At 54.7% G+C, this 22,687-nt stretch overlaps 1 protein-coding gene across 1 annotated transcript; it reads left to right on the forward strand.

Annotated features, from left to right (window-relative positions):
- The first annotated feature begins 1,277 nt into the window (after positions 1–1,277).
- Positions 1,278–18,198, forward strand: GPR179 (G protein-coupled receptor 179). Its single transcript, XM_066263810.1, has 11 exons — positions 1,278–2,261; positions 3,701–3,809; positions 5,418–5,505; positions 5,916–6,151; positions 6,989–7,057; positions 7,448–7,557; positions 7,847–8,085; positions 8,271–8,409; positions 9,390–9,495; positions 10,017–10,163; positions 12,377–18,198. The coding sequence occupies exons 1-11, from the start codon at positions 1,468–1,470 to the stop codon at positions 17,411–17,413; spliced, it is 7,074 nt and encodes a 2,357-aa protein (XP_066119907.1). The 5' UTR covers positions 1,278–1,467; the 3' UTR covers positions 17,414–18,198.
- The last annotated feature ends 4,489 nt before the right edge of the window (positions 18,199–22,687 follow it).

Raw genomic sequence — 22,687 nt, forward strand, 5'->3', positions numbered from 1 at the left:
CCTGGGACCTCAAAGGTTGGGGGTGCTGAGAAGGGAAGGAGCCAGAAGACAGCATGTGCAGGGGGGGCCAGATCACTGTGAGAAGGGAGCATAGTGGTGAAAGAAAGGTGGGGGGAGAGGGAGGGAGAGGCAAGCAGGGCTTTGTTCTGTGGCTACTGGCAAGAATCCACACCCTTCTGATTCAGGAGGCCTGCCTCAGACTAGCTCTGAGCTCCCAGCTATTGCGTCCAGCAGAGGGAATGGCAAGAGTGGTAAGAAAGCCAGGAAAGGCAGGTTTTCAGGAAGAAGGGAAGAAGACAGGGCTCACAATGACGAAATGAAGGTGGGAAAAATAGACGCAAATCTTTGTTCACTGTCTTCTCCCTGCCTCCATCTCCCCACCACCATCACCACAACTGGCTGTGGTTGTCAACTCTGTGATGCAGGAGGAGGGATCCCCTGGGTGGGGAGGTGGGAACCTGGTGGGGGCTCCCACTCTGTCATAGCAACAATGTGGTCCTAGGGAAGTCCCTTCACCTCTCTGGGCTTGATTTACTTCTCTGTATTAGGGCTTGATTAAGGTCTCTGAAGATGAACAACCAGGTGGTGGTCGTGGTTTGATGGGTAGTCAGAGCTCTGAGTTTGAGTCCCAACTCAGAGTGGGCAGTTAGGTGGTCTTGGTGAGTCTCTGAGCCTCAATATCTGCATCTGTGAAGTGGGAATAAGGACATTTGCCATATGTGGTTGTGAGGAGGATTTACTGAGATAATGCGCATGAAAAACACTTTTTAAACTGCCAGTCTGAATGATTGATTATGGTTATATGAGGCTCTCTTTCCCACCCTCACCATCCCCAATCTCAAATTCCAGTTCAGCAACATGGATGGTGTCAGGGGGCACAGGCAGCCAGAGCAGAATGCCAGGAGATGCAGCTTGGCCCTTTATCATGCCCGTCACAACTGCTGCCAGGAGGCTGAGTGGAGCAGAAGGGTGGAGAGAGGAGCTCAGGCTCATCTGTGGTTGCTATGACGCCCCATCCTGGATTTACCCATCTCTCCTAATGGAGCAAAGGGCAGAGGGAGGCAGGAAGAGAGGGAGAGACTAGTCCCTCCTCTCCCCTCCCATCTATCTCTCTTTGGAACAGATGTAAGGTGGAGAATGGGGGCAGGGAGCCCAGATACTGGATAAGAGGGGGAGGGAAGAGTGGTGTGCCAGGATTAAGAGGGTTTGCGATGGGGGCCACACAGACAGGCAGAGACAGAGCCCTCGTGCCTACGTCCAGAAGCCAGCTTATGATGTTAGAAAGAAGGGAAAACAGGCGAGACACAACAAGCGAAGAGAAAGAGGGAGAGAGGAAGAGAGAAAGCAAGGAAAGGAGGTGGGAAGGCAGACAGTCCCCAGCTGCAGCCAGCCTCTATCTGGCCTTTCCTAAGCCACCAAATCCCCCAGACAGCCTGGACCACAGGGTCCCTAAGAGCTGCCCCAAGGATGGGCACTAGGAATGTGGTTATGCCCCCTCCTGTGTGCAGGCTGCTGGGCTGCTGTTTTCTCTGTGGCTGGGCTCAGGGGGGTCTGCAGCCCCTCCGCTCTCTGCCCCTGCTGCCCTCCCAAGTTGAGCCAGGATATGTACCCATGCTGGTGCCCCCAGAGGGTACTGAAGCAGCCCTGGCTTTTCTCTACTCTGGAGATGCCCAGAAGCTGCTGGGTGCTAATTGCAGTGAGCACTATGAAGTCCAGGGGGCAGGAGCCAGTCTAGGGCTCCCCCCGATTCTAGGGAGGGCAGCGGGCACCCTTGCCCAGGCCACCAATTTCCTCAACATGCTACTACAAGCCAACGACATCCGCGAGTCCAGTGTGGAGGAGGATGTGGAGTGGTACCAGGCGCTAGTCCGCAGCGTGGCCGAGGGGGACCCAAGGGCATATCGGGCTTTGCTGACCTTTAACCCTCCACCAGGGGCCAGCCACCTGCAGCTGGCCCTGCAGGCCACCCGAATGGGGGAGGAGACCATCCTTCAGGACCTGTCTGGGAACAAGGCGCTGGAAGAGAGCCTGACTGGGGGCCTGGACCCTCCTGCCCTGCAGAAGCGGGTGCTGACCAATGACCTAGGGAGCCTCGGAAGCCCCAAGTGGCCACGGGGAGATGGCTATCTGGGGGACATGCAGCATGTGAAGCTGTCCCCTCCCTTCCTGGAATGCCAGGAGGGCCAGCTTCGTCCTGGCTGGCTTATCACACTTTCGGCCACCTTCTATGGACTCAAGCCGGACCTCAGTCCAGAGACCAGGTAGGTGGGTTGGTGCAGGATTCGATGCATTTGTGGGTTTGTGGGGGGCAAGGGGGCCCAAGTCCAGTCAACTGTTGCATAGGCCCTTTGACATGCACGTATGTGTCTGGGGGACGTAGATGTATGTGTTTGCATTCAGCAGTGTGCATTTGCAGTCGATCTGGGAACTTGTAACTATGTGTCAACACATAGAGATGTGTGTGTGCATACATGTATGAATCAATGGATTTACACATAGGTATGCACATATGTGTGCGTACAAATTGTGGGTATAGCCGGGTGTTGGTCTTGGCCCGCAGGTCTGAGTAGTGGATCTAGGCGGCATGAGAGGGCTTGGTGAGGATGAGAATGGCAATCCATGCACGTGGGCACTTCAGGAGCTAAATCCACGGCTTGCTAGCAACCCCGAGCTGGAGAAGGGAAAATTGTAGGGTGGGGTGAGCTTAAAGCCATTGCCCTTTCAACTAGGTTTCACTGTCCCAGAAGTCTTTGATACCCCTCAAATAACTAGCCCCCCCTTAACCAGAATCAAAGAGGTGATTGGGAGCCCTGGTGGGAAGGAGGCAGCCGATGGGCACAGTACTTATAGACATTCAACAACCAACATTGTTTTTCCGGCTGCGTGTCCCCTTCATTGTCCCCAGCAGAGCTCCCCTGCTTCGGGCAGCACGCCTGGCTCCCTGCCAGCTCTCTCCCCACTCAACCAGAGCAGGGGTTGGGGCCCTGCAGTGGTGGGAAAGGGGGAAGGATGGGACACGGGGCCGGTCTGGGCATCAGCTGCTCTTCAGGGCACATGTGTTTGGAGCTCTAAGTCCGGAGACAGGGAAGGGATCCCATTTTCCAGTGTGTTTTAAAATTCAGCCACATTCGCAGCTCTGGGCAGGCTCACATTCGCAGCTCTGGGCAGGCTCTTGTCCGACTGTGCGGGCTGTGGCAGGAGCAGAGCGGGTCCCAGCAGTCCGGCTCTGGGCTTCTCCATTCTGTTACCCCTTTGCTGTAATGGATTCAGACCCGGTTTGGGCAGAGTGAGGGGTCGTTCATAGTTGAGCTCCGTGTGTGAATGTGTGTGTGTGTGTGTGTGTGTATACACGCAGTGGGGAAGTGTAAAACCCCCCTTTAGACAGATCATTAAAGCCCCAGCGCCCACGTGTCTTGACAGGGCCCCTCCCTCTGCCATTTGATAGAAATCAGGAAATGCTAGGATGTTGAAAAGCTGGGGGTGGGGGATGGGGGGTGACTTATGGGGAGAGGGATTGTTCCTAAAGAGACAGTGAGGGTTAATAGCATTGGAGAAATGGAATGCATGTGTGTCCTCTCCACACACTGCAGCCACTGCGCTAAAGTTTGTAGAGCTTGCATTGCCCATAGTCCGGGGCTCAAGGACACATGTCCACCTTGGCGTCATTTACTGTACCCTAACTGCCAATTCACTGCCCTAGGGGGCAGGTACAGATGGACGTAGATCTTCAGAGTGTGGACATCAATCAGTGTGACAGTGGCCCAGGCTGGTACTCTAACACGCACCTGTGTGATCTCAACAGCACCCAGGTAAGGATGGAAGGCATTGGGTTCTGCCTCCTTCCCCTTTCCCACCACTGCCACTGCCCAGCTCCCAGGAGCAGCTGGCAGGGCAAACAGCCTCTGAAGGGCTTCAGGGGAGTGTCTAGTGATGAGATAAAAATGAGCTTCTAGGCTTTTTAAAAGTGAGGATACTTACAGCCTACCCCCCCTCCACCCTTTACCCAGGACATGCACCCTCATTTCTTTGAAATCTCAGTGTGCCTCCCTGTCTGCTTTCCCTTCTGGTACGGGATGCTGCAGGGTCCCTTTCCAGAACCATCTCCTGAGCCTCTGTCAATCATCCCCTTCCCTTCTGCTGGACCACACTGTCACATCATGTCAGAGCTCCAGGCTCCTTCTGGCCCACAAAGGATGCTCAGTGGGTGTTTGTTGTAATAAGTGAAATTGCCGGTTGGGGTGTGGGAGAAAACTAACCAAAGCAGGAACCTGAAGAACCCTGGGACTGGTATAGATGATGGAACCCAGCCCAGATGCCAGCGACATCTAAGCCATGGATGCAGGAGAATCTGGATAATGGAAAGCAATGGCCAGTAATCCTGCAAGCCCTGTACTGGGGAACTGGGAGGCCAGTGCACTAATCTGCTCTACAGCCACACTGGCTGCATACTTGTTCCTGAGCTGAACTAAAGCCAGGACGAGGCCCTGCAGCCTGCTGGGACATGGGGCCGGTTTGGGCATCAGCTGCTCTTCAGGGCACATGTGTTTGAAGCTTTAAGTTCGGAGACAGAGAAAGGATCCCATTTTCCAGTGCGTTTTAAAACCCAGCCACATTCACAGCTCTGGGCAGGCTCTTGTCTGATTGTGCAGGCTGTGGCAGGAGCAGAGCGGGTCCCAGCAGTCCGGGAAAGAGGGGAGGCTGGGCCATGACTTCAGAGGCAGCACCCTCTAACCTTCCTTAGTGAAGTCAGGCTGGATATAGAATCTCTGAGAGTCCAACCCTTCATTTGCCTAATGCTGTCTGTTCCTAGCCACTCCCTACAGTGAGCTGCCCTCCCTCCCTACGGTGAGTCCATGTGCTCATCCTCCTCCCTGGCTCTGAGGTCTGCTCTGTCTGTCCCCTGCTGAGTAAGCATGGATGGGTGCAGGTGGAATAAAGAGCTAGCCTTGGCACCTCACTAGCCTGGCATTAGCCTGGCATTCGGGCTGGAGAAAGCAGTCCTGGGCTGAAGGCAGATGGCCCTTGACAGAGGAAGTCACCCCTCTGGGGGAGCCTTTTCAATCTACCTGTGTGCCAGAAGAGGGAGGCTGATGGGACCCTTCAGAGCAGGATGTAGGTACATAGGTGTGGTGGGGCACTGGGAAGTAGGACCTGTGAGGCTCCCATCCCTGCTGGTCTGAATGAAGGGATGATCTAGCCCCGTACTCCTTGTTTGAGTGTCTCTTTGAGAAGAGAAGCAGTGGGCGTGAGGTAAAGGAGGGCCTCCATAGAGAGGCTTTCCTAGGACTAGGGGGCTTCTGGTGAGATTCCCTAGTGTGGACCCAGGTGCGATGGATAGGAAGGTAGCTGGATCCTCCATCTCTACGTAGGAGGGAAAGCCCCATACAAATAGATATTGATTTTTGTCGTTCTCACAGTGCATCCCTCTGGAGAGTCAGGGCTTTGTCCTCGGCCGCTACCTCTGCCGCTGCCGACCTGGCTTCTACGGGGCAAACCACTCTGGGGGTATGTAACTATGGTGTGGGCCAAGCAGGCGCTTTACAGGCTGGGCTGGTTAGAGGGGGGTATCCGGGGAAAGCAGGCAGGGGTGAGACACTGGGAGAAAATTTGTGGGGCAAGGGCAGAAGGTCGAGAGAAGCAAAAGAGGCAGGCAGGATCTAGTTTGAGGATGAGCCCATAACATGCCGATCTGCTGCAAGTTGACCTTGCAATGAGCCCTGGCTTGATATCACCTCTTCCTGTTACCCTGCCCTCCTTCAGGAGTACCCACGTCCTCATTCCTCCCTCCTGACCCCTATCCCAGAGGCCACCTTCGGGGGCAGGGAGAGGACTGTGGTGATTCTTGGGAGAAAAGGCTAGGATCTCAGGATGCTCCAGCCACGCCCCTCTTCCTGCACCTGTCTTGTTCTTTATAGGGTTAGAGGAGAATGCCACTCAGCCTACTGGGCAATTTGGGTCCCCGCAAGGCAGCTCCAGGAGGCTGCTTCAGTGCCAGCCCTGTGCTGAGAGCTGCACCAGCTGCATGGATGCCACACCGTGCCTGGTGGAGGAAGCCCTGGCACTGCGGGCAGCAGTGTTGGCCTGCCAGGCGTGCTGCATGTCAGCTGTCTTCCTGAGCATGCTGCTGTCCTACCGCTGCCGCCAGAGCAAGGCAAGGAGGGCTCCACATCTCTCTTCTGCGCGCCCATCCTACCCATCCTGGGCCCCTAGCGTCAACTGGAGACCAGGGGCTACCTAAGACGAGAATTTGGGAGAAACTGGTTCTGGTCTTGATTCTTAATCTAATACAGTCAGTGACATTAGGCGGGTGACCTCACACCTAGACCTGTTTCCTCACCTGTAAAATGAAGGCATTGGATTTGATTCAAAGCAGTGTATAGGTACTAGGGGAAGTGATCTGGACCCTTAGGAAGCTCCCAGGTGAATGGGGGAAGCAGACATGTAAATAAAAAGACAGCTCAGCAGGACAGGGCCGAGAATGGAGTTATGCCTCGGTTTCTGTGGCAGCTTAGAGAAAGGACCCAGTTGTCCTGCCTGAGATGGCATAGCAGACTTTCTGAAGAATGTGACATTTGACCCAGGCTTGAAAGTCAACTGGATGGTTAATGGGCAGAGAAGGGGGTGTCTAGACAAGGGTGCGGTCTGAACCAAAGCGTGGAGGGGTGCATGAGGTACTTTCTAGCTCCAGCAGCCTCTGCTCTGAGCCCAGGTCTACAGCAAGGCCCAGGCTGGGGTTGGGAGAATGGGACTAGGCTGGCGGGGGTTGAAACCTGGGCCTTACCCAGTCTAGTGCAGGGGGAGCTAAGAGCCTATGGTGGGAGCAAGGGGCGTGGCTGTGGGTGGAGGGCGGAGCTAAAGTTTCTGGGTTAAGTCTTGGCCCAGGGCCATTGAGTGGTCCTAAAACAGGCCTGCGACCCTCCCATGCCATCATCCAGGCTCTGTTCCCCCACTGCTCCGCTTACCTGCCTCTCTTGTTCCTGGTTCACAGAGGATCCGGGCGTCTGGCGTTGTCCTGCTGGAAACCATCCTTTTTGGATCCCTGCTACTTTACTTCCCAGTAAGTTTGTGGTCAGAGGCTGACCTCCACCTCCCAGGGTCCCCACAGTCCTAGTGAGGTACCCTCCAAAGCCCAGAATGCTTCCTCCTCTCTGCCCTCTTGGGGGGATTCAGGGACCGCCGAATACCCCTACTCAGATCCACAAATGGCAAGCTGGCATTGTGCTCTAGAAGCAAATAGTCGAGGCTTAAAAAGTTCTATGACCTGCTGTGTGACTTAGGACAAGTTACATAACCTCTCTGACTCTTAAGCTGTTCCTGTGCAGAGTGGAGGTGATGATGCTTCTATTGTAAGGCTGTTAGGAGGATCAACAATATGCTTAGTTAGCATAGACCTGGCACATACTAGGAGTGCAGGAGAAAGCAGCCATTTTTGTCCCCTCCTCACCAGGTGTTCATCCTATATTTCAAGCCCAGTCTATTCCGCTGCATAGCTCTTCGCTGGGTCCGGCTGCTGGGTTTTGCCACTGTCTATGGCACCATTATACTCAAGCTTTATAGGTAGGTAGGGGCTGGAGCAGACCTTGCTCTCACTCTGCCCACTTCCAGCCACGCAAGCTCATTGATGGAATGGCATTTTTCACAGTCAAACCCTTACCAGCTCCACTCCCATGACCCCGAGGCCTGTCCCAATCACTGTAGTCCTCCCTTCATGTCACTTTTCTGGGGTAAGGAGGCAGTGAACCATGGACGGGATAGGAAGACAGGGATGTGGAGAGGTGGGGAGCAGTGGTCAGAGGACAGAGCCCTGGCCCCTTGTCCTTTGTCCTCCCCCTGTATACCTTTGTAGAGTGCTCCAGCTGTTTCTATCTCGAACGGCCCAGCGGGGCCCCCATGTCAGCAGTGGGCAGCTGCTTCGGCGTCTGGGGCTGCTCCTGCTGCTAGTACTGGGCTTCCTGGTTGTGTGGACAGTGGGGGTCCTGGAGCGAAATATCCTGAACATGCCCCTGGTGACCCAGGGCCACACTCCCATGGGCCGCCACTTCTACCTGTGCCACCATGACCGCTGGGACTACATCATGGTTGTGGGTGAGTTGCTTTAACTGAGCCCAGTCTCTGGCCCCTGGCTCTGCACATCTACAGACCCTCTGGTCCTGCTCCTCCTGCCTTGTACCCGGACCCCTGGCCCAGGTTCCCCCCAGCAAGCTCTACAGAGAAAGGGGTGGCCTGGCTGCTGAGATGGCGCCGGCTCTGTCCCTCCCTGCCCCCCACAGCGGAGATGCTGCTCCTGTGCTGGGGCAGCTTCCTCTGCCACGCCACCCGGGCTGTGCCCTCAGCCTTCCATGAGCCGCGCTACATGGGCTTCGCCCTGCACAACGAGCTGCTGCTCTCTGCTGCCTTCCACGCAGCCAGGTGAGGGCGAGCCCCTACCCACGACTCCTCCCACCTGGCACTACTCCTTGCTTCTCCCAGATGAGTGTACCTCCTTCCCCAGCCATCCTGCCCACGCTGCTATTGCCTCAGCAGGGTGAGGAAGGCCCCCGCCTGCACTCTCTCCCTGCCCCACAGATACCCTTCCTGCACCCCGTGTCTCACCAGTACCCAGGAAGAGGCAGCGCCCTCCCACCCTCGCTCAGTCCTCTCTGCCTTCTCCCACCACACAGCTCAGCTGTCCCAGCAGCATGCCTCTGTGTGTCCGTAAGGACCGGGCCCTGTGGTGGAGGCAGAAACCATCCACAGGACGGTCCCTAATAGAGTTGTGGGGCACAAGTCTGTGCTTAGGCGGCCAGAGAAGGCCAGGCGGAGTGGTATGGGAGGGCTTTTCAGAGGTCGATTTTTTTTTTTCATTCTTCCGAAGCTGGAAACGGGGAGGCAGTCAGACAGACTCCCGCATGTGCCCGACCGGGATCCACCCGGCACGCCCACCAGGGGGCAATGCTTTGCCCCTCTGGGGTGTCGCTCTGTTGCATCCAGAGCCACTCTAGTGCCTGGGGCAGAGGCCAAGGAGCCATCCCCAGCGCCCGGGCCATCTTTGCTCCAATGGAGCCTTCCTGTGGGAGGGGAAGAGAGAGACAGAGAGGAAGGAGAGGGGGAGGGGTGGAGAAACAGATGGGCGCCTCTCCTGTGTGCCCTGGCCGGGAATCGAACCCAGGACTCCTGCACACCGGGCCGACGCTCTACCGCTGAGCCAACCGGCCAGGGCTGAGAGGTCGATGTTAACGTGAGCCGTGAGGTAGCACCTACATCCTAGAGGGGGCAAGAAGGAAGAGCTTCTCCTCACTCCACCGGCACCTCCACAGAGCTCAGGGCTGGGGCTGGAACAGTGAGACTGGTGAGGGGGGAGGGGCCACTCCCACCCGTAGATAAGAATCTCCCTCCCGTCACACTGTCAGGTTTGTGCTGGTTCCCTCCCTGCACCCGGACTGGACCCTCCTCCTCTTCTTCTTCCACACGCACAGCACAGTCACCGCCACCCTGGCTCTAATCTTCATCCCCAAGGTGAGGTCTTCCCCCTTCCGGAGGTAAGAGAGTCCCAGCTCCTTTGTCATGGAGCACTGTGGATCTGCAACAGCACCCTCTCCAGGTCAGGGTGAGGATGACACCCTGCAGGTGTGTGGGCTCTGATCAACAGGAACCCTAAGCAAGAAGCCCACTCGGGGGAGGAAGCTACCTCCAATCCCTGGGCAAGCGAAATTAGAACAGGACGAGAGGGGTCCTTGTAACACAGCATTAAGAGGGTGGACTCTGAAAGTCAATTTGGAAGCAGTTACAGAGGAGGGGGGAGCTGAGGACATGGCTAGGAGTTGCAGGGACAGGAGGTTGAGAGTCCCTGGTCTCTAAGCCAGAGAAGATCAGGGAGGATGAGAGGGAGCAAAAGTCTTTGGACCCCGAAATTCTGAATCAGAGAGGGGGTAAATGAATATTCATGAAGTAAAAACATTCCACGGGGCAGGTAGAGGAGGCGTGAACAGGGCGCCGAGGCGAGTCTTTGTCCTGATCATGCCCATTTCCCTGGCCAGTTCTGGAAGCCGGGGGCTCCTCCCCGAGAGGAGATGGTGGAGGAGGTGTATGAGGACGAGCTGGACCTGCAGCGCTCAGGCTCCTACTTTGACAGCAGCACTGCCTCCGCTTGGAGCCAGCGCAGCCTGGACCCTGGAGACATCCGGGTACGTGCCGCCCTCTCCGCCTCCTTCTGGTGCTCGCCTTCGGGGACTGCCCTGCTTCTAGCTTTCCCTCTCCCTGAGACCCTCCCTCCTTCTCTACCATTGCCCTAAACTACTTCCCCTGGCTCTATTTAAGGAAGGCCACATATCACTCAAGTGAAAAGAACCCCGAAATTTCAGAACCCAGAGCCCTGAGGCCCAGACGCTTGGCAAGTTAGAGGCGAGCAGAGTCATGAGCGGAGTTCTAATCTCCCGTGCTGCCCACTCCCATGCAGCAGGGACATCTCCAGGGGCAGACAGACTAAGGAGCCCCCGAGTCCCCAGCACCCTGGGGCAGTTGGGGACTCTAGTGTCAGTTGGGGCTAGGCAGTTCAGGCAGTGAGTGGCTACCAAGGGTTTCCACGCTGGACCCCCTTTCCCTGGACCTGACTTTCTTAAAGAAAGAAAGTTCTTCCTGAGTCTTACATCAGGAGAGCATCCAGACTCTCATTTCTCTGGTTAGGGATATCACTATAGTCATGGGAACCCTGAGAGGCTCAGTGGGGAGGAAATAAGGACACTTTGTGGTCTAAGCCCATTGGTTTTTGTTTTTTGGGGTTTTTTTTTGGGGGGGGTTGGTATTTTTCTGAAGTTGGAAACGAGGAGGCAGTCAGACAGACTCCCGCATGCGCCTGACCAGGATCCACCCGGCATGCCCACCAGGGGGCGATACTCTGCCCATCTGGGGCATTGCTCTGTTGCAACCAGCGCCATTCTAGTGCCTGAGGCAGAGGTCACAGAGCCATCCTCAGTGCCCGGGCCAACTTTGCTCCAATGGAGCCTCGGCTGCGGGAGGGGAAGAGAGAGACAGAGAGAAAGGAGAGGGGGAGGGGTGGAGAAGCAGATGGGTGCTTCTCCTGTGTGCCCTGGCCGGGAATCCAACCCGGGACTCCTGCACGCCAGGCCAACGCTCTACCACTGAGCCAACAGGCCAGGGCTAAGCCCATTGTTTTATGAAACCTACAGTGTAGGAAAATCTCAGGAAGCCATTTTGTCCATCCCCTCTATCTTCACCGGGGCCCATCTCTACACCTGACTTGGTTTTTGTCTTGTTTTGGTTTTTTAGCAAGAGCGAGAGAGGGACAGACAGACAGGAAGGGAGAGAGATGAGAAGCATCAACTCATTGTTGCGGCACCTTAGTTGTTCATTGATTGCTTCCCATATGGGCCTTGACCATGGGGCCTCCAGCTGAGCCAGTGACCCCTTGCTCAAGCCAGCAACCTTGGGCTCTAAGCTAGCGCCTTTTGGGTTTAAGCCAGTGACCATGGGGTCATGTCTATGATCCTACCCTCAAGCCGGTGAGCCTGCGCTCAAACCGGAAACCTCAGGGTTTCCAACCTGGATCCTCAGTGTCCCAGGCTGATGCTCTATCCACTGCGCCACTGCCTGGTCAGGGTACACCTGACTTGTTTCATCTCCTCACTCCTTCCTTGTCCCAGTTGCCTCTGCCTCTCATTCCTCCCTGTATCATCCACACCCGCTGAGCTCGGCCTGCCCTGCCTCCTACCCCCTGGGGATAGAGTGAACTGAGACCTCAACCCTGCAGGGAAGCAGGGAGCGTGGAGGACACTGTCACAGCCACGCGCCCTCGGTCCTCTACTTTGTGGAGCAGCAACCAATCTCCTCACGCTATTCTGGCTCTGGGGCCAAACCCAAAATATAAAAGACTTTCAAAGCCCCACTGTATCACTGCCACCCGCATGTGGCACTTTTCATGCCCACTAGTCCCCAGTAATCCTCCTAAGGAAGCCAATACTAGTCAGCCAGTTCTTGTTACGTCACAGAAGCAGAGCCCCAGAGAGGTCAAGGAAATAATACCCTCGAGGCTCATGACGGGTCAGCAGCCTCAGCCTCGGGTTTCCTGTCCCCCCACGTTGGTGATTGCCCACCAGAACCCAGTGCCCCAGAGAAGGGAGAACACACTGCATCCTCAGAGCTGAGTGGGTCCGGCTGGGACAGGTGGGCGCTGTTCTTAGGGAAAGGGAGAGGTGAATTCTGAGAGGTTTAAATGCAAGGAAAGACACAGCTTGGTAGGAAAGAGATTTCCCTGGGGAAAAAGTGGTCTACTCAGGGCTGAGAGGGATAACAGCCACGGGGAGGTCTCTCCATGGGGAGGAGAGACGCGCCCATGCGTGCTTATGTCAGCCCTGCCCTCCCTGCTGCTCCCTTCCCCCAGGACGAGTTGAAGAAGCTCTATGCCCAGCTGGAGGTCCACAAGACCAAAGAAATGGCTGCTAACAACCCCCACCTGCCCAAGAAGCGTGGCGGCTCGCGCCAGGGCCTGGGCCGGTCCTTCATGAGGTACCTGGCCGAGTTCCCCGAGGCGCTGGCCCGGCAGCACTCCCGGGACCTGGGCTCCCCGGGCCGCAGCAGCCTGCCGGGCTCTTCCCGCCGCCGGCTTCTCAGCTCCAGCTCCCAGGCGCCCGAGGGGCCCCGCGCCCTGCGCAAGTCCCGCAGCACCTACGACCACAGCCACCGCCGGGAGCAGGACCCTCCTCTGCTGGACTCGCTGCTGAGGAGGAAGCTGGCCAGGCGGGCCTCCCGGGCAGAGAGCAGGGGGTCCGCGCGGGGGCCGCCGGCCCTGGGCGTCAAGTCGGCCAGCGCCCACAACCTGACGGTGGGGGAGACGCTCCCCAGAGCCCGGCCCGCCGCCCTGCAGAAGTCGCTCAGCGTCATGGCTGCCTCCAGCGAAAAGGCCCTGCTGGTGGCCAGCCAGGCCTACCTGGAGGAGACTTACCAGCAGGCAAAGGAGCGAGAGGAGAGAAGGAAGGCGGAGGCGGCCTTGGCGAGCCCAGTTCGGAGGCTGTCGGCTAGGAGGCTGGAGCGCGCTAGAGGGGCCCCTCTGTCAGCCCCGCCGTCGCCTGCCAAGGACAGCAGCATGGACGGCTCCTGTTCCTCTGGGAAGCTGCAAGAGGAGGCTGCGAGGGGGCGTCCTCACCCACCCCTCCAGCACCAGGTCTCCACACCCGCCATGGCCCTGTCTGGCTCCTGCCTGGGAGAGCCGAGGATGCTGTCTCCCACTTCCACCTTGGCTCCAGCTCTGCTGCCAGCCCCAGGCCCGGTTCTAGCTCCATTCTCAGTTCCCTCCCCGAACCCCAGCTTACTCACCTTCATCTGCCCCTGGGAGAATGCAGATCTGCCAGTCAAGAAAGAAACTGTAGCTCAAGAAGGCCCCTCAGGGCCAGAGCAAGGCCACCACTCCCCTGCCCCAGCTCGGGCCAGGCTCTGGAGGGCCCTGTCTGTTGCCATAGAGAAAAGGGGTGCTGGGGGGGACGGGATGGATGCTGATGATAGGCGTCTCCAGGGGGAAGCGGAGGAGGTGGATGAGGACAGGCCCAAGGTCTTCTCTAAATCCCACAGCCTCAGGAGCCCTGTTCATCAGGGTTCTGTGCGCAGCCTCGGCCTGGCTATCAAAGCTTTGACCCGGTCTCGGAGCACACACACAGAAAAGGACGGCAGGGAGGGTAGCCCTGAGGGGGAGAAGGGCAGAGTTTCAGGAGAGGGGGTGGGGGCATGCCCCAGATCCCCCCGGCCAGGTGGGCGCAAGGTGGTGAGTAAGCAGGCCGCCCTAGCGCCCTGTGAAGATGAGGAGTCCCTCCAGAACCAGCAGAATGCTCACACCAGCAGAATGCTCAGTGTCGGTTACCAGGAGGGCAACAGGGAACAAGAAGACAGAGGGAGGAGGACAACCCAGGGCCAAGGGGAAGGGAATGATGAGCGAGCAGGTAAAACAGGGCCTGCCGCACGGAGGCAAGTCAGGCAGGGCACAGTCGGGGACAAAAATGCTGAGCAAGCAAAAGAAGCCCCTGCAGGAAAGCAGGACCTGCTCAAAGCTGACCTCCAGCCCCTCAGCAGTGCTGACTGCAGGGTGGCAGAGGTGTGCCCCTGGGAAGTCACCGAGTCAGAACCGTGTCTGCCTGCCAGCAGCAAGGCTGAAATCTGCCCTTGGGAGGTGAGTGAAGGAGGCCCTGCAAGGGGAATGTTAAGACAAGATCTGGATGGCTCCCAAGAAGAATCAGAGCCCAAAGATGGGGCTGCCATTGCTCGGAAAAAGCCAGAAAGGCTGGTCGGGGGGCAGGAGGCAGTGTGTCCCTGGGAGAATGCGGACCCCAGGGGTTTGTCCCCTCAGTCTGCCCCTCAGGACTCTGAGAGACCCAAGGGCAGGTCTGAGGTAGGGGGCAGTATGGAAGCTAGACAGGTGGAGAAGTGTCAGCAGAAAGTCACAGGCCCAGAGGCTGGTACACCTGACATCACCAAGGCAGAGCTCTGTCCCTGGGAGACAAGTGAAGGAGGAGAGAAGGAGAAACCACCTGACATCACCAAGGCAGAGCTCTGTCCCTGGGAGACAAGTGAAGGAGGAGAGAATGGGAAACCATCCCAAGAAGGGGTGAAGAAGCTCCCTCAGGAAAAGCAAAATGCCCCCCAGAAAGCAACCTGCCGGAAAGAGCAGAAACAGGACCGAGATGTGGCGTCTCTTTGTTCATGGGAGAGGACTGATTTCCGTGGCCCCTTAGCGATCTCTTCTGAGGCCCCAGGGACGCCGGAGTGTTCGGGAAGCCTTGTGGAGGTGTGTCCGTGGGAGGCAGCAGAGGCTCCTGCTATCAAGAAAGCAGAGATTTGTCCCTGGGAGCTGAGTGATGAGGCAGTGGGGAAGGAACTGCTGTGTCAGGGCCCGGGTGGACAATCTGTCCAAGAAGAGAGCCAGGCTTCCAGCAAAGGGCTCTTTGGAGAGACGGGCGAACAAACTGGGGAAGTAGTGCAGACCCCCAGTCCGCAGCAGGGGTTGGCGTGTCCCTGGGAAAACACAGCCCCTGGGCACTCCAGCCCATGTCTGGACAATTCCTCACCCAGAGCTGGTGGCCAGCTCCTCAGCAATGGAAGAAGCACAGCCATGCAGCTCTGTCCACAGGGAGACCCCAAAGGAGGAGAATCGCAGAAGAACAAGGAGAAAACGCCTGAAACACCAGGAATCAAAGATGTCACAGCATGGGAGAAGCCTGAGGGACGGCTCCAAAAGCAGGAAGCAATCTGTCCTTGGGAAGGCATGGACCCCGGCAGCTTCCCCCCACAACCAGGTCCTCAGGACACAGACAGACCCAGAGCCAGCTTGCAGGTGGCAGGCAGTGTGGGAAGCAAAACTGCCGCCATCTGTCCATGGGACGTGGAGGACTCCCTGTCTGCTGAGAAGGCAGAGATCTGTCCCTGGGAAGTGAGTGCCGGAACAGGGGACGAACGAGTTTTGGGAGTTGAGGCCATCAGGACATTGCCAAACAGTACAGGAAAGGATTCTGCAGATTCTGGACCCAGTGAGATAGCCATTACTGCTCCAAAGAACCCGGAGAGGCCAGCCCAGGAGCGGGAGGTGGCCTGTCCGTGGGAGAGCGTGGCTCCAGGGGGCCCCTCTCAGCACTCAGACACTGTGGCTACTGGCGGACTAAACGCTGGACTCCAGGAACAGGGCCACGTGGGGTGCAGGCCGGCTGAGGTGTGTCCCTGGGAGGTGGAGGAAGCATCTGCCAGTGACAAAGTCAAGATCTGTCCCTGGGAGGTAAATGGAGCAACTGGGAAGGGACTGGAACAAGAGACAGCGAGTGGTTCAGCAGGGCCGAGGGAGGAAACTCCAGAAAGGGGGAGACTCGCCCCCCTGGAAGGAGACATATCAACAGCAGAGACAAAACTGAGCCAGGAGCGGGAAGCTCTTTGTCCTTGGGAGAAGAACTTGAGGGAACCCTGGACTGAGGCCCCCAAGGTCTCAGACTCGCCCAGCAGCATGAGTAGCAAAGTGTCAGAGGGACATTCCTTAGAAGGCAATGATGAGGTAGGAGAGAAAGGGGACCAGATACCAGACCCCGAAACAGGTTCCCTCCAAGAACACGTAACCCAAGAAAAAGCTCCATCTTCAAAAGCGGAAGTCACTGCTGAAGATGGGGGGAAAGCAGACAGTGAGCTACAACCTCTCTGTTCCGGGGAGGGCGCGGCAGTCTCTTCCTCCTACTCAGAAACTCAGTGCCCTGACCAACTGAAAGCTGGGTCTCAGAAACTGGTCAGAGTTGGGGACAGGTGCGCTGAGGTGTGCCCATGGGACACTCCTGCCCCTGATGCTCGTAAGCCTGACAGCAGCGCCAAAGCAGAGGTCTGTCCCTGGGGGGTGACTGAAGGAATCCCTGAAGGAATGTCCACACAGAATGGAAAAGGGGAACCTGAGGAGGAGAAGGAGAGAGCCTCAGAAAAACCAGAGCCCGCAGCAGGGGCCGTTCAGGACAAGCCAGAGAGGGCAGGCGGGGTGCAGGAGGCTGTGTATCCCCGGGAGAGTCAGGACAGTGGAGGTCTGTCTCCACCACCAGCCCCACGGGCTTCAGACAGAAGCAGAGGCACTTCTGAGGCAGCAGGCAGTGTGGAGGCCAGGGCAGCAGAAGTGTGTCCGTGGGAAACGGTAGAGGCTCCCTCTGCCAAGAGAGCAGACGTCTGCCCATGGCAAATGAGTAAAGCAGCAGCAGCAGCAGCACAGGAGAGGGGCCCAGAAGAGGAAGTGGACAGAGAACCCCAAAGGCAAGGAGAGCTGTTCCTTCAAAAGGCAGAGTCTGGAAGGATTGCAGAACATATTTCAAAAGCAGCGGCAAAAGGCAGCAAAGAGCAGGAGACAGTCTGCCCCTGGGAAGGCACGGGTTCAGATGGACTTTCCCCCCAGCCAGATGCTCTGGACACTGACCAAGCCAAAGTCAGTCCCCATGGAGCAAGTAGTATCGGGGGCAGGATGGCAGAGCTGTGTCAGTGGGAAATCACAGATCCAGAAGGGAATAAAATAAAGGGCACCATGGCAGACATCTGTCCTTGGGAGGGAACTGGAGCCCCATCTGAGGAATCTGGCCTCCTGGCTTTAACAGCAACTCAGACAGAAATATTTTTCCCCAGAGCCCCTGAGAACCCACCACGCCTTTCGGTCCAGAGACCTCTGGGTGGCTCCCTTCCAGGAAGCAAAAGCCCCCGCCCCAAGGTGAGCGAGCCAGCCAGTTCTTTTACTGTGGAAGGTGTCAGAGAATTCCAAGGACCTTCAGGACTTGAGCCAAGGACCAGCTTAGCTGCAGGGCCAAGTCTCCAAGAAGCTGAGTCTCAGAATTCTTCTTCCCTAACTGAAGACCAAGGAGAAGTGGCTTCCACAGCTCCACATGAAGAACTCGCCCCTCCAACCGTTTATCCTTGGGACTGGGAGTAACAGTTCCCAGTTTAAAGTCGGGTGAGGTCAAACATCAGGTGGCTGCCTTTCAGAAGCCAAGGTCCTTTCCAAGTCCTAGGTGTTCCCAAAGAGTTGAAACAAAGACGCTTGGCCACTTCCCCTCTCCAGGAAAGCCAGAAATCAATTCATTCAAAGACAAATTGTATGAGAAGGATGCTCAAACGCCAACAGAGAGTTGCACCCTCTCTTTACTTCCAATTCTTCCTGCTGTAGGGAACAAAGGCCAGACCCTCGGCTTCTAACGAATCCTCCTATCTAGCTACAGTACTCAACACAAGCCGTCTGTGTCTGGACACTCACTTGAAAAGCCAATGTTAGGGGTGAAAGGGAGTCAGCAGTGCCCCGCCCACATTTTCTCATGGGGAAACCCTATTATTCTCTGAAGTCTACAAAGGATCTCTTTTTTTTTTTTAATCTTTTGTGACAGAGACAGAGAGAGGGACAGATAGGGACAGACAGACAGGAAGGGAGAGAGATGAGAAACATCAATTCTTTGTTGCAGCACCTTAGTTGTTCACTGATTGCTTTCTCATATGTGCCTTGACCAGGGGGCTACAGCAGACTGAGTGACCCCTTGCTCAAGCCAGTGACCTTGGGCTCAAGCTGATGAGGCTTGCTCAAATCAGATGAGCCCGTGCTCAAGCTGGCGACCTCAGGGTTTCAAACCTGGGTCCTCCACGTCCCAGTCCAATGCTCTATCCACTGTGCCACCACCTGCCTGGTCAGGCTCTTGTCTTTCTTCCTTCCTTCCTTCCTTCCTTCCTTCCTTCCTTCCTTCCTTCCTTCCTTTTTCCTTCCTTCCTTCCTTCCTTCCTTCCTTTTTCCTTCCTTCCTTCCTTCCTTCCTTCCTTCCTTCCTTCCTTCCTTCCTTCCTTTATTTTCTTTTTTTCTTTCTTTTCTTCTTTCTTAAGAAACTATACCACACAAGGCACTGGCTGCACAAGTAGTGAGGGTCACAGGTCACCATAGGAAGCTTAAGAAGCAACTTAATTCGCCTGACCTGTGGTGGCGCAGTGGATAAAGCGTCGACCTGGAAATGCTGAGGTCGCCGGTTCGAAACCCTGGGCTTGCCTGGTCAAGGCACATATGGGAGTTGATGCTTCCTGCTCCTCCCCCACTTCTCTCTCTCTGTCTCTCCTCTCTGTCTCTCCCTCTCCTCTCTAAAATGAATAAAAAAAAAATAAATTAAAAAAAAAAAAAAGAAGCAACTTAATTCAAGTTCAAAGAGAAATAAGAGGAAAACCTAAATGGCTCAAACGAAGTGCCCGAAATGACATCAAGACCTTGTTTTGACTTTAGATCTCCAGTTTCTGCTTAATTGATCCTCAGACCTGCCTTGCTTGACTACTGAGGCAGAGCTAATCAAGCACTCTCACATCCGTATCATCTAGCATCCAAAGCAGAGTCAGAGACAGAGTAGGGAAGGACAGACAAGCACCCTAGGTCCTCCCCACGCTGGCCAAGGTCGAGTTCTCTCTTCCAGACACCCTGTCTCCTCGTGCAAGTAGTAAGCCTCTTGTTTGCTTTTTCAGATGGCCTCCCCTTCTTCCCACCCCATCTTTCCCAGTCTCTAGACTTCATCTCACAGGCTCATTCTGCCCCTCCTAGCCTTTCAGTGCTGTCATCAAAGGGACCCCTCTCTGTTGTCAATGCAACTGGAGCCAGGAGAATCTCTGGTTCTGATGCGAGAGCCACTCCAAATCACTTGCTCAGTAACAAGAGGCCCACATTAGTCTCCTTTCCGAGAAGCCTGGGAAAGAAAGGAGGTCCTGTTTACAGCCAGCACTGGAACTGCCCTCAGAAAGAGTAGTGCTCCAGGGCAGGTTAGAGGCCTGAGGGCTGGGGAGAGGGCACCCTGTAAATACAAAGCCTTCTTTCTTAGGGAGCTCTCTCCTGTTCTTAGCTCTATTCTCCCAAGTCAGCTCAGGCTACCCTTACTTAGGCAATCCTAGATAACCGAGTTCTGGAATTAGATGATACCACCAGAGGGAAATGAGGAAGGAGAAAAACATGGTCAAAGAAGTCCCAGGACTGGCAGGGGTGAGCGGGGGCGGATACCAGCAGGGTAACCATGGCAGAACTGGGCAGGGGCATGAAAGGCGGCAGTAAGCCCACCTGCTAACTGGACAGATGCAGATGCAATTCTGAGAAGGACGGGCAAAACAAGACCAAATACCCAATGAGGGAGAACGAGTCTGCATGTGAGCACTCCGGGCAGACATGGCTCGTCACAGAGAAAGCAGCAAGTGCTCCACTTCCAAACAGGAGGAAAAGGTACGGAGTAACCCACTTTTTAACAGACTAGATGCCCTTGTTCCCATATCTAGGCCCTTCCACTTACCTAGGTCCCTTGTGTTGGCCTTTCAGAGAATTGAAGTGTTTCATTGCTCTGGGCTCTGGCTGGTTAACCCCACCCTTTCTGAGCCAATGCAAATTTTTGCTAACTATGCACCTCAGAACAATCCCACTGGGTCTGGTCTAACTAGGAACAATAATGTTATCCCTATACCCACTGTTTTGAAATAAACCATGGAGAAAAAAATAAAGAATGCATCTTCCTGGCAGTTGGTTCTAGTTTATTCATTATGGTGATTTTTAGTTTTATTGATTTTAGAGAGACAGGAACATTGATCTGTTCCTATATGTGCCCTGACCGAGGAACAAACTGACAACTTCTGTGCTTCAGGCCAAGGCTCTAACCAACCGAGCTATATAGGCTAGGGCATCGTTTTCTTTTTTCAATGTTTTAAAACCAGAACAGTAAGAAAACTAATGCATGTTCTAAAGTCCAAGGTAACAACACTTCAGCCTCCAGGACTTCAGCTCTGTGGCCATCTGGTCTCTGCCTGGTCTTTCTAACCAATCCTTTACATCTGGGCCACTTGCTCAGCTGGATTTGATCCCAAGGTGAAATGACAATTGCACTTATCCTCTGGCTCCCTGGTGGCAACGACAGCTTAGCTACTATTTAGAATTATCCAGAGACCCTGGAGACAGATCTGGGGGCATGGGGTGAAACAACTTATTTAAAGCACTGTTTTCACATATTCAGAGAAAGCAATGTATCGTTTGCCCAGTAAGTGTGCTTTGTTTCTCTGCTTCCCTACCCAACCTGGATTACCTCTCTTTACTTTGGTTGGCCGTGGATCCTGCTCAAAGCACTCCCCATCTCATTTTGCCTTAATCCAGGGGCTCACACAAACAGGATATAACCAAACCTTACTCAGACTGCAAAATGATGTACATTTTAAGCCCCAAGGGTTGAAACTAAGTAGCATGATGAGAGTGACTGCTTTGGATTAACCCACCAATGCTGCCTCTTCCCTAAGCATACACGTCTTGTTTCCACAGTCAGCACTCAGCAGCTGTTGTAAAGAAAACCATTTCCCCCAGTGAGGCCTGGTCTGTTTGCTGAGATGGTAGCTTTAGAGAGAGTGAGGAGTCAGGTTATTCTCAACTTGATTCCAGTTTCTTTGGACTGTATTCTCAGGACAAGGTCAGAACAGATTCAGCTTTACCCTAATTTACAGACTCCTTAAAAGAAAATTCTAGGCTTGAAAAAAATGAAGTATGAGAATTAAGGTCCTATTTTTTAAGGGAAGGCCACAGTGGACTGAGAAAGCCAAGCTTGCTGCTGGTACAGTGATTTCCCATCATTAACTCTGATGGCCCAGGACACATGGGAATGTGAAGGCCCACTTCTCCCTCCCAATGGCTTAGCTGGAGGGCCTGGGCTATTCCACTCCACACAGGTCCATATTCTGGTACCTTTGCCTTCCTAGCGTTGGGCTGAATGGTCGCCATCTCTAAAATGTGCTAGAAATCAGAAAACCAAGCCTTATAAATGGATTACCCAAATACAGTGTGTCCGTAAAGTCATGGTGCACTTTTGACTGGTCATAGGAAAGCAACAAAAGACGATAGAAATGTGAAATCTGCTCCAAATAAAAGGAAAACTCTCCCAGTTTCATACCTATTCAGTGCAGTTTGATGTGGGCTCACACACAAATTTTTTAGGGCTCCTTAGGTAGCTATCCCGTATAGCCTCTACAGACTCATCACTGACTGATGGCCTACCAGAACAGGGTTTCTCCACCAAACTGCCAGTTTCCTTCAACTGCTTATCCCACCGAGTAATGTTATTCCTATGTGGTGGCGCTTCGTTATAAACGCGCCGATATTTATGTTGCACTTTGGTCACAGATTCGAATTTAGCGAGCCGCAGAACACACTGAACTTTCCTTTGTACCGTCCACATCTCCACTGGCATGGCCATGGGCTGCTCCACTGTATACACGGTGTTACGTCATCATCTGCGCATGCGCACATGCTGCCACATCATCCTACAGAAACTGGGAGGGTTTTCCTTTTATTTGGTGCAAATTTCACATTTCTATCGTCTTTTGTTGCTTTCCTATGACCGGTCAAAAGTGCACCATGACTTTACAGACACTGTATACGAGCTCCATGGCCCCTGCCTTCCCCCTTGATTCCTGGGATCACACCAGGATGCAGCTGATAATTAAGAACACAATCCAAAGGCTGAAGGATGTGATTTTTCTTTTTTTTTTAAGGTAAGAAGAGGGGAGACAGTGAGACAGACTCCCACATTCACCCTCCCCAGCAACCCCGTCTGGGCCCAATGCTCAAGTGCTAAGCTATTTTTAGCATCTGAGGCTGACGCACATGAATCAACTGAGCTATCCTCAGCACTTGGGACCACGCTCAAAGCAACTGAGCCACTGGCTATGGGAGGGGAAGTGGAAGAGAAAGGGGAGAGGGGAGAGATGTTCACTTCTGTGTGCCCTGACCAGGAATCGAACCCAGGACATCCATATATGGGACCAATGCTCTATCTCAGTGGTAGTCAACCTGGTCCCTACCGCCCACTAGTGGGCGTTCCAGCTTTCATGGTGGGCAGTAGTGGAGCAACCAAAGTATAAATAAAATGATAGATTTAACTATAGTAAGTTGTTATAAAGATTTATTCTGCCAAACTTAGCAAAAATCCGACATAAAGTACTTGGTAAGTAATTATTATTATATGCTTTAACTTGCTGTAACTCTGCTTTATAAATTTTATAAAGTAAAGTTACTTCCCTACTTTATAAATCACCATTACTGTGGAACCGATGGACGGTTAGAAAATTTCACTACTAACAGAGATATAAAAGTGAGCGGTAGGTATAAAAAGGTTGACTACCCCTGCTCTATCTACTGAGCCACTGGCCAGGGCCTAAATGATTTCTTTGG

This window comes from Saccopteryx bilineata, chromosome 2 (genome assembly GCF_036850765.1).
Source record: "Saccopteryx bilineata isolate mSacBil1 chromosome 2, mSacBil1_pri_phased_curated, whole genome shotgun sequence".
NCBI classification, from domain to species: Eukaryota; Metazoa; Chordata; class Mammalia; order Chiroptera; family Emballonuridae; genus Saccopteryx; species Saccopteryx bilineata.

Bases quoted from the DNA above. Each gene is read 5' to 3' on its own strand.
- GPR179 (XM_066263810.1), top strand. From the start codon at position 1,468: ATGGGCACTAGGAATGTGGTTATGCCCCCTCCTGTGTGCAGGCTGCTG. The intron at 5,506-5,915 runs GTATGTAACTAT...TGTTCTTTATAG, and splicing joins CGGGGCAAACCACTCTGGGG to GGTTAGAGGAGAATGCCACT. The intron at 8,086-8,270 runs GTGAGTTGCTTT...TGCCCCCCACAG, and splicing joins GGACTACATCATGGTTGTGG to CGGAGATGCTGCTCCTGTGC.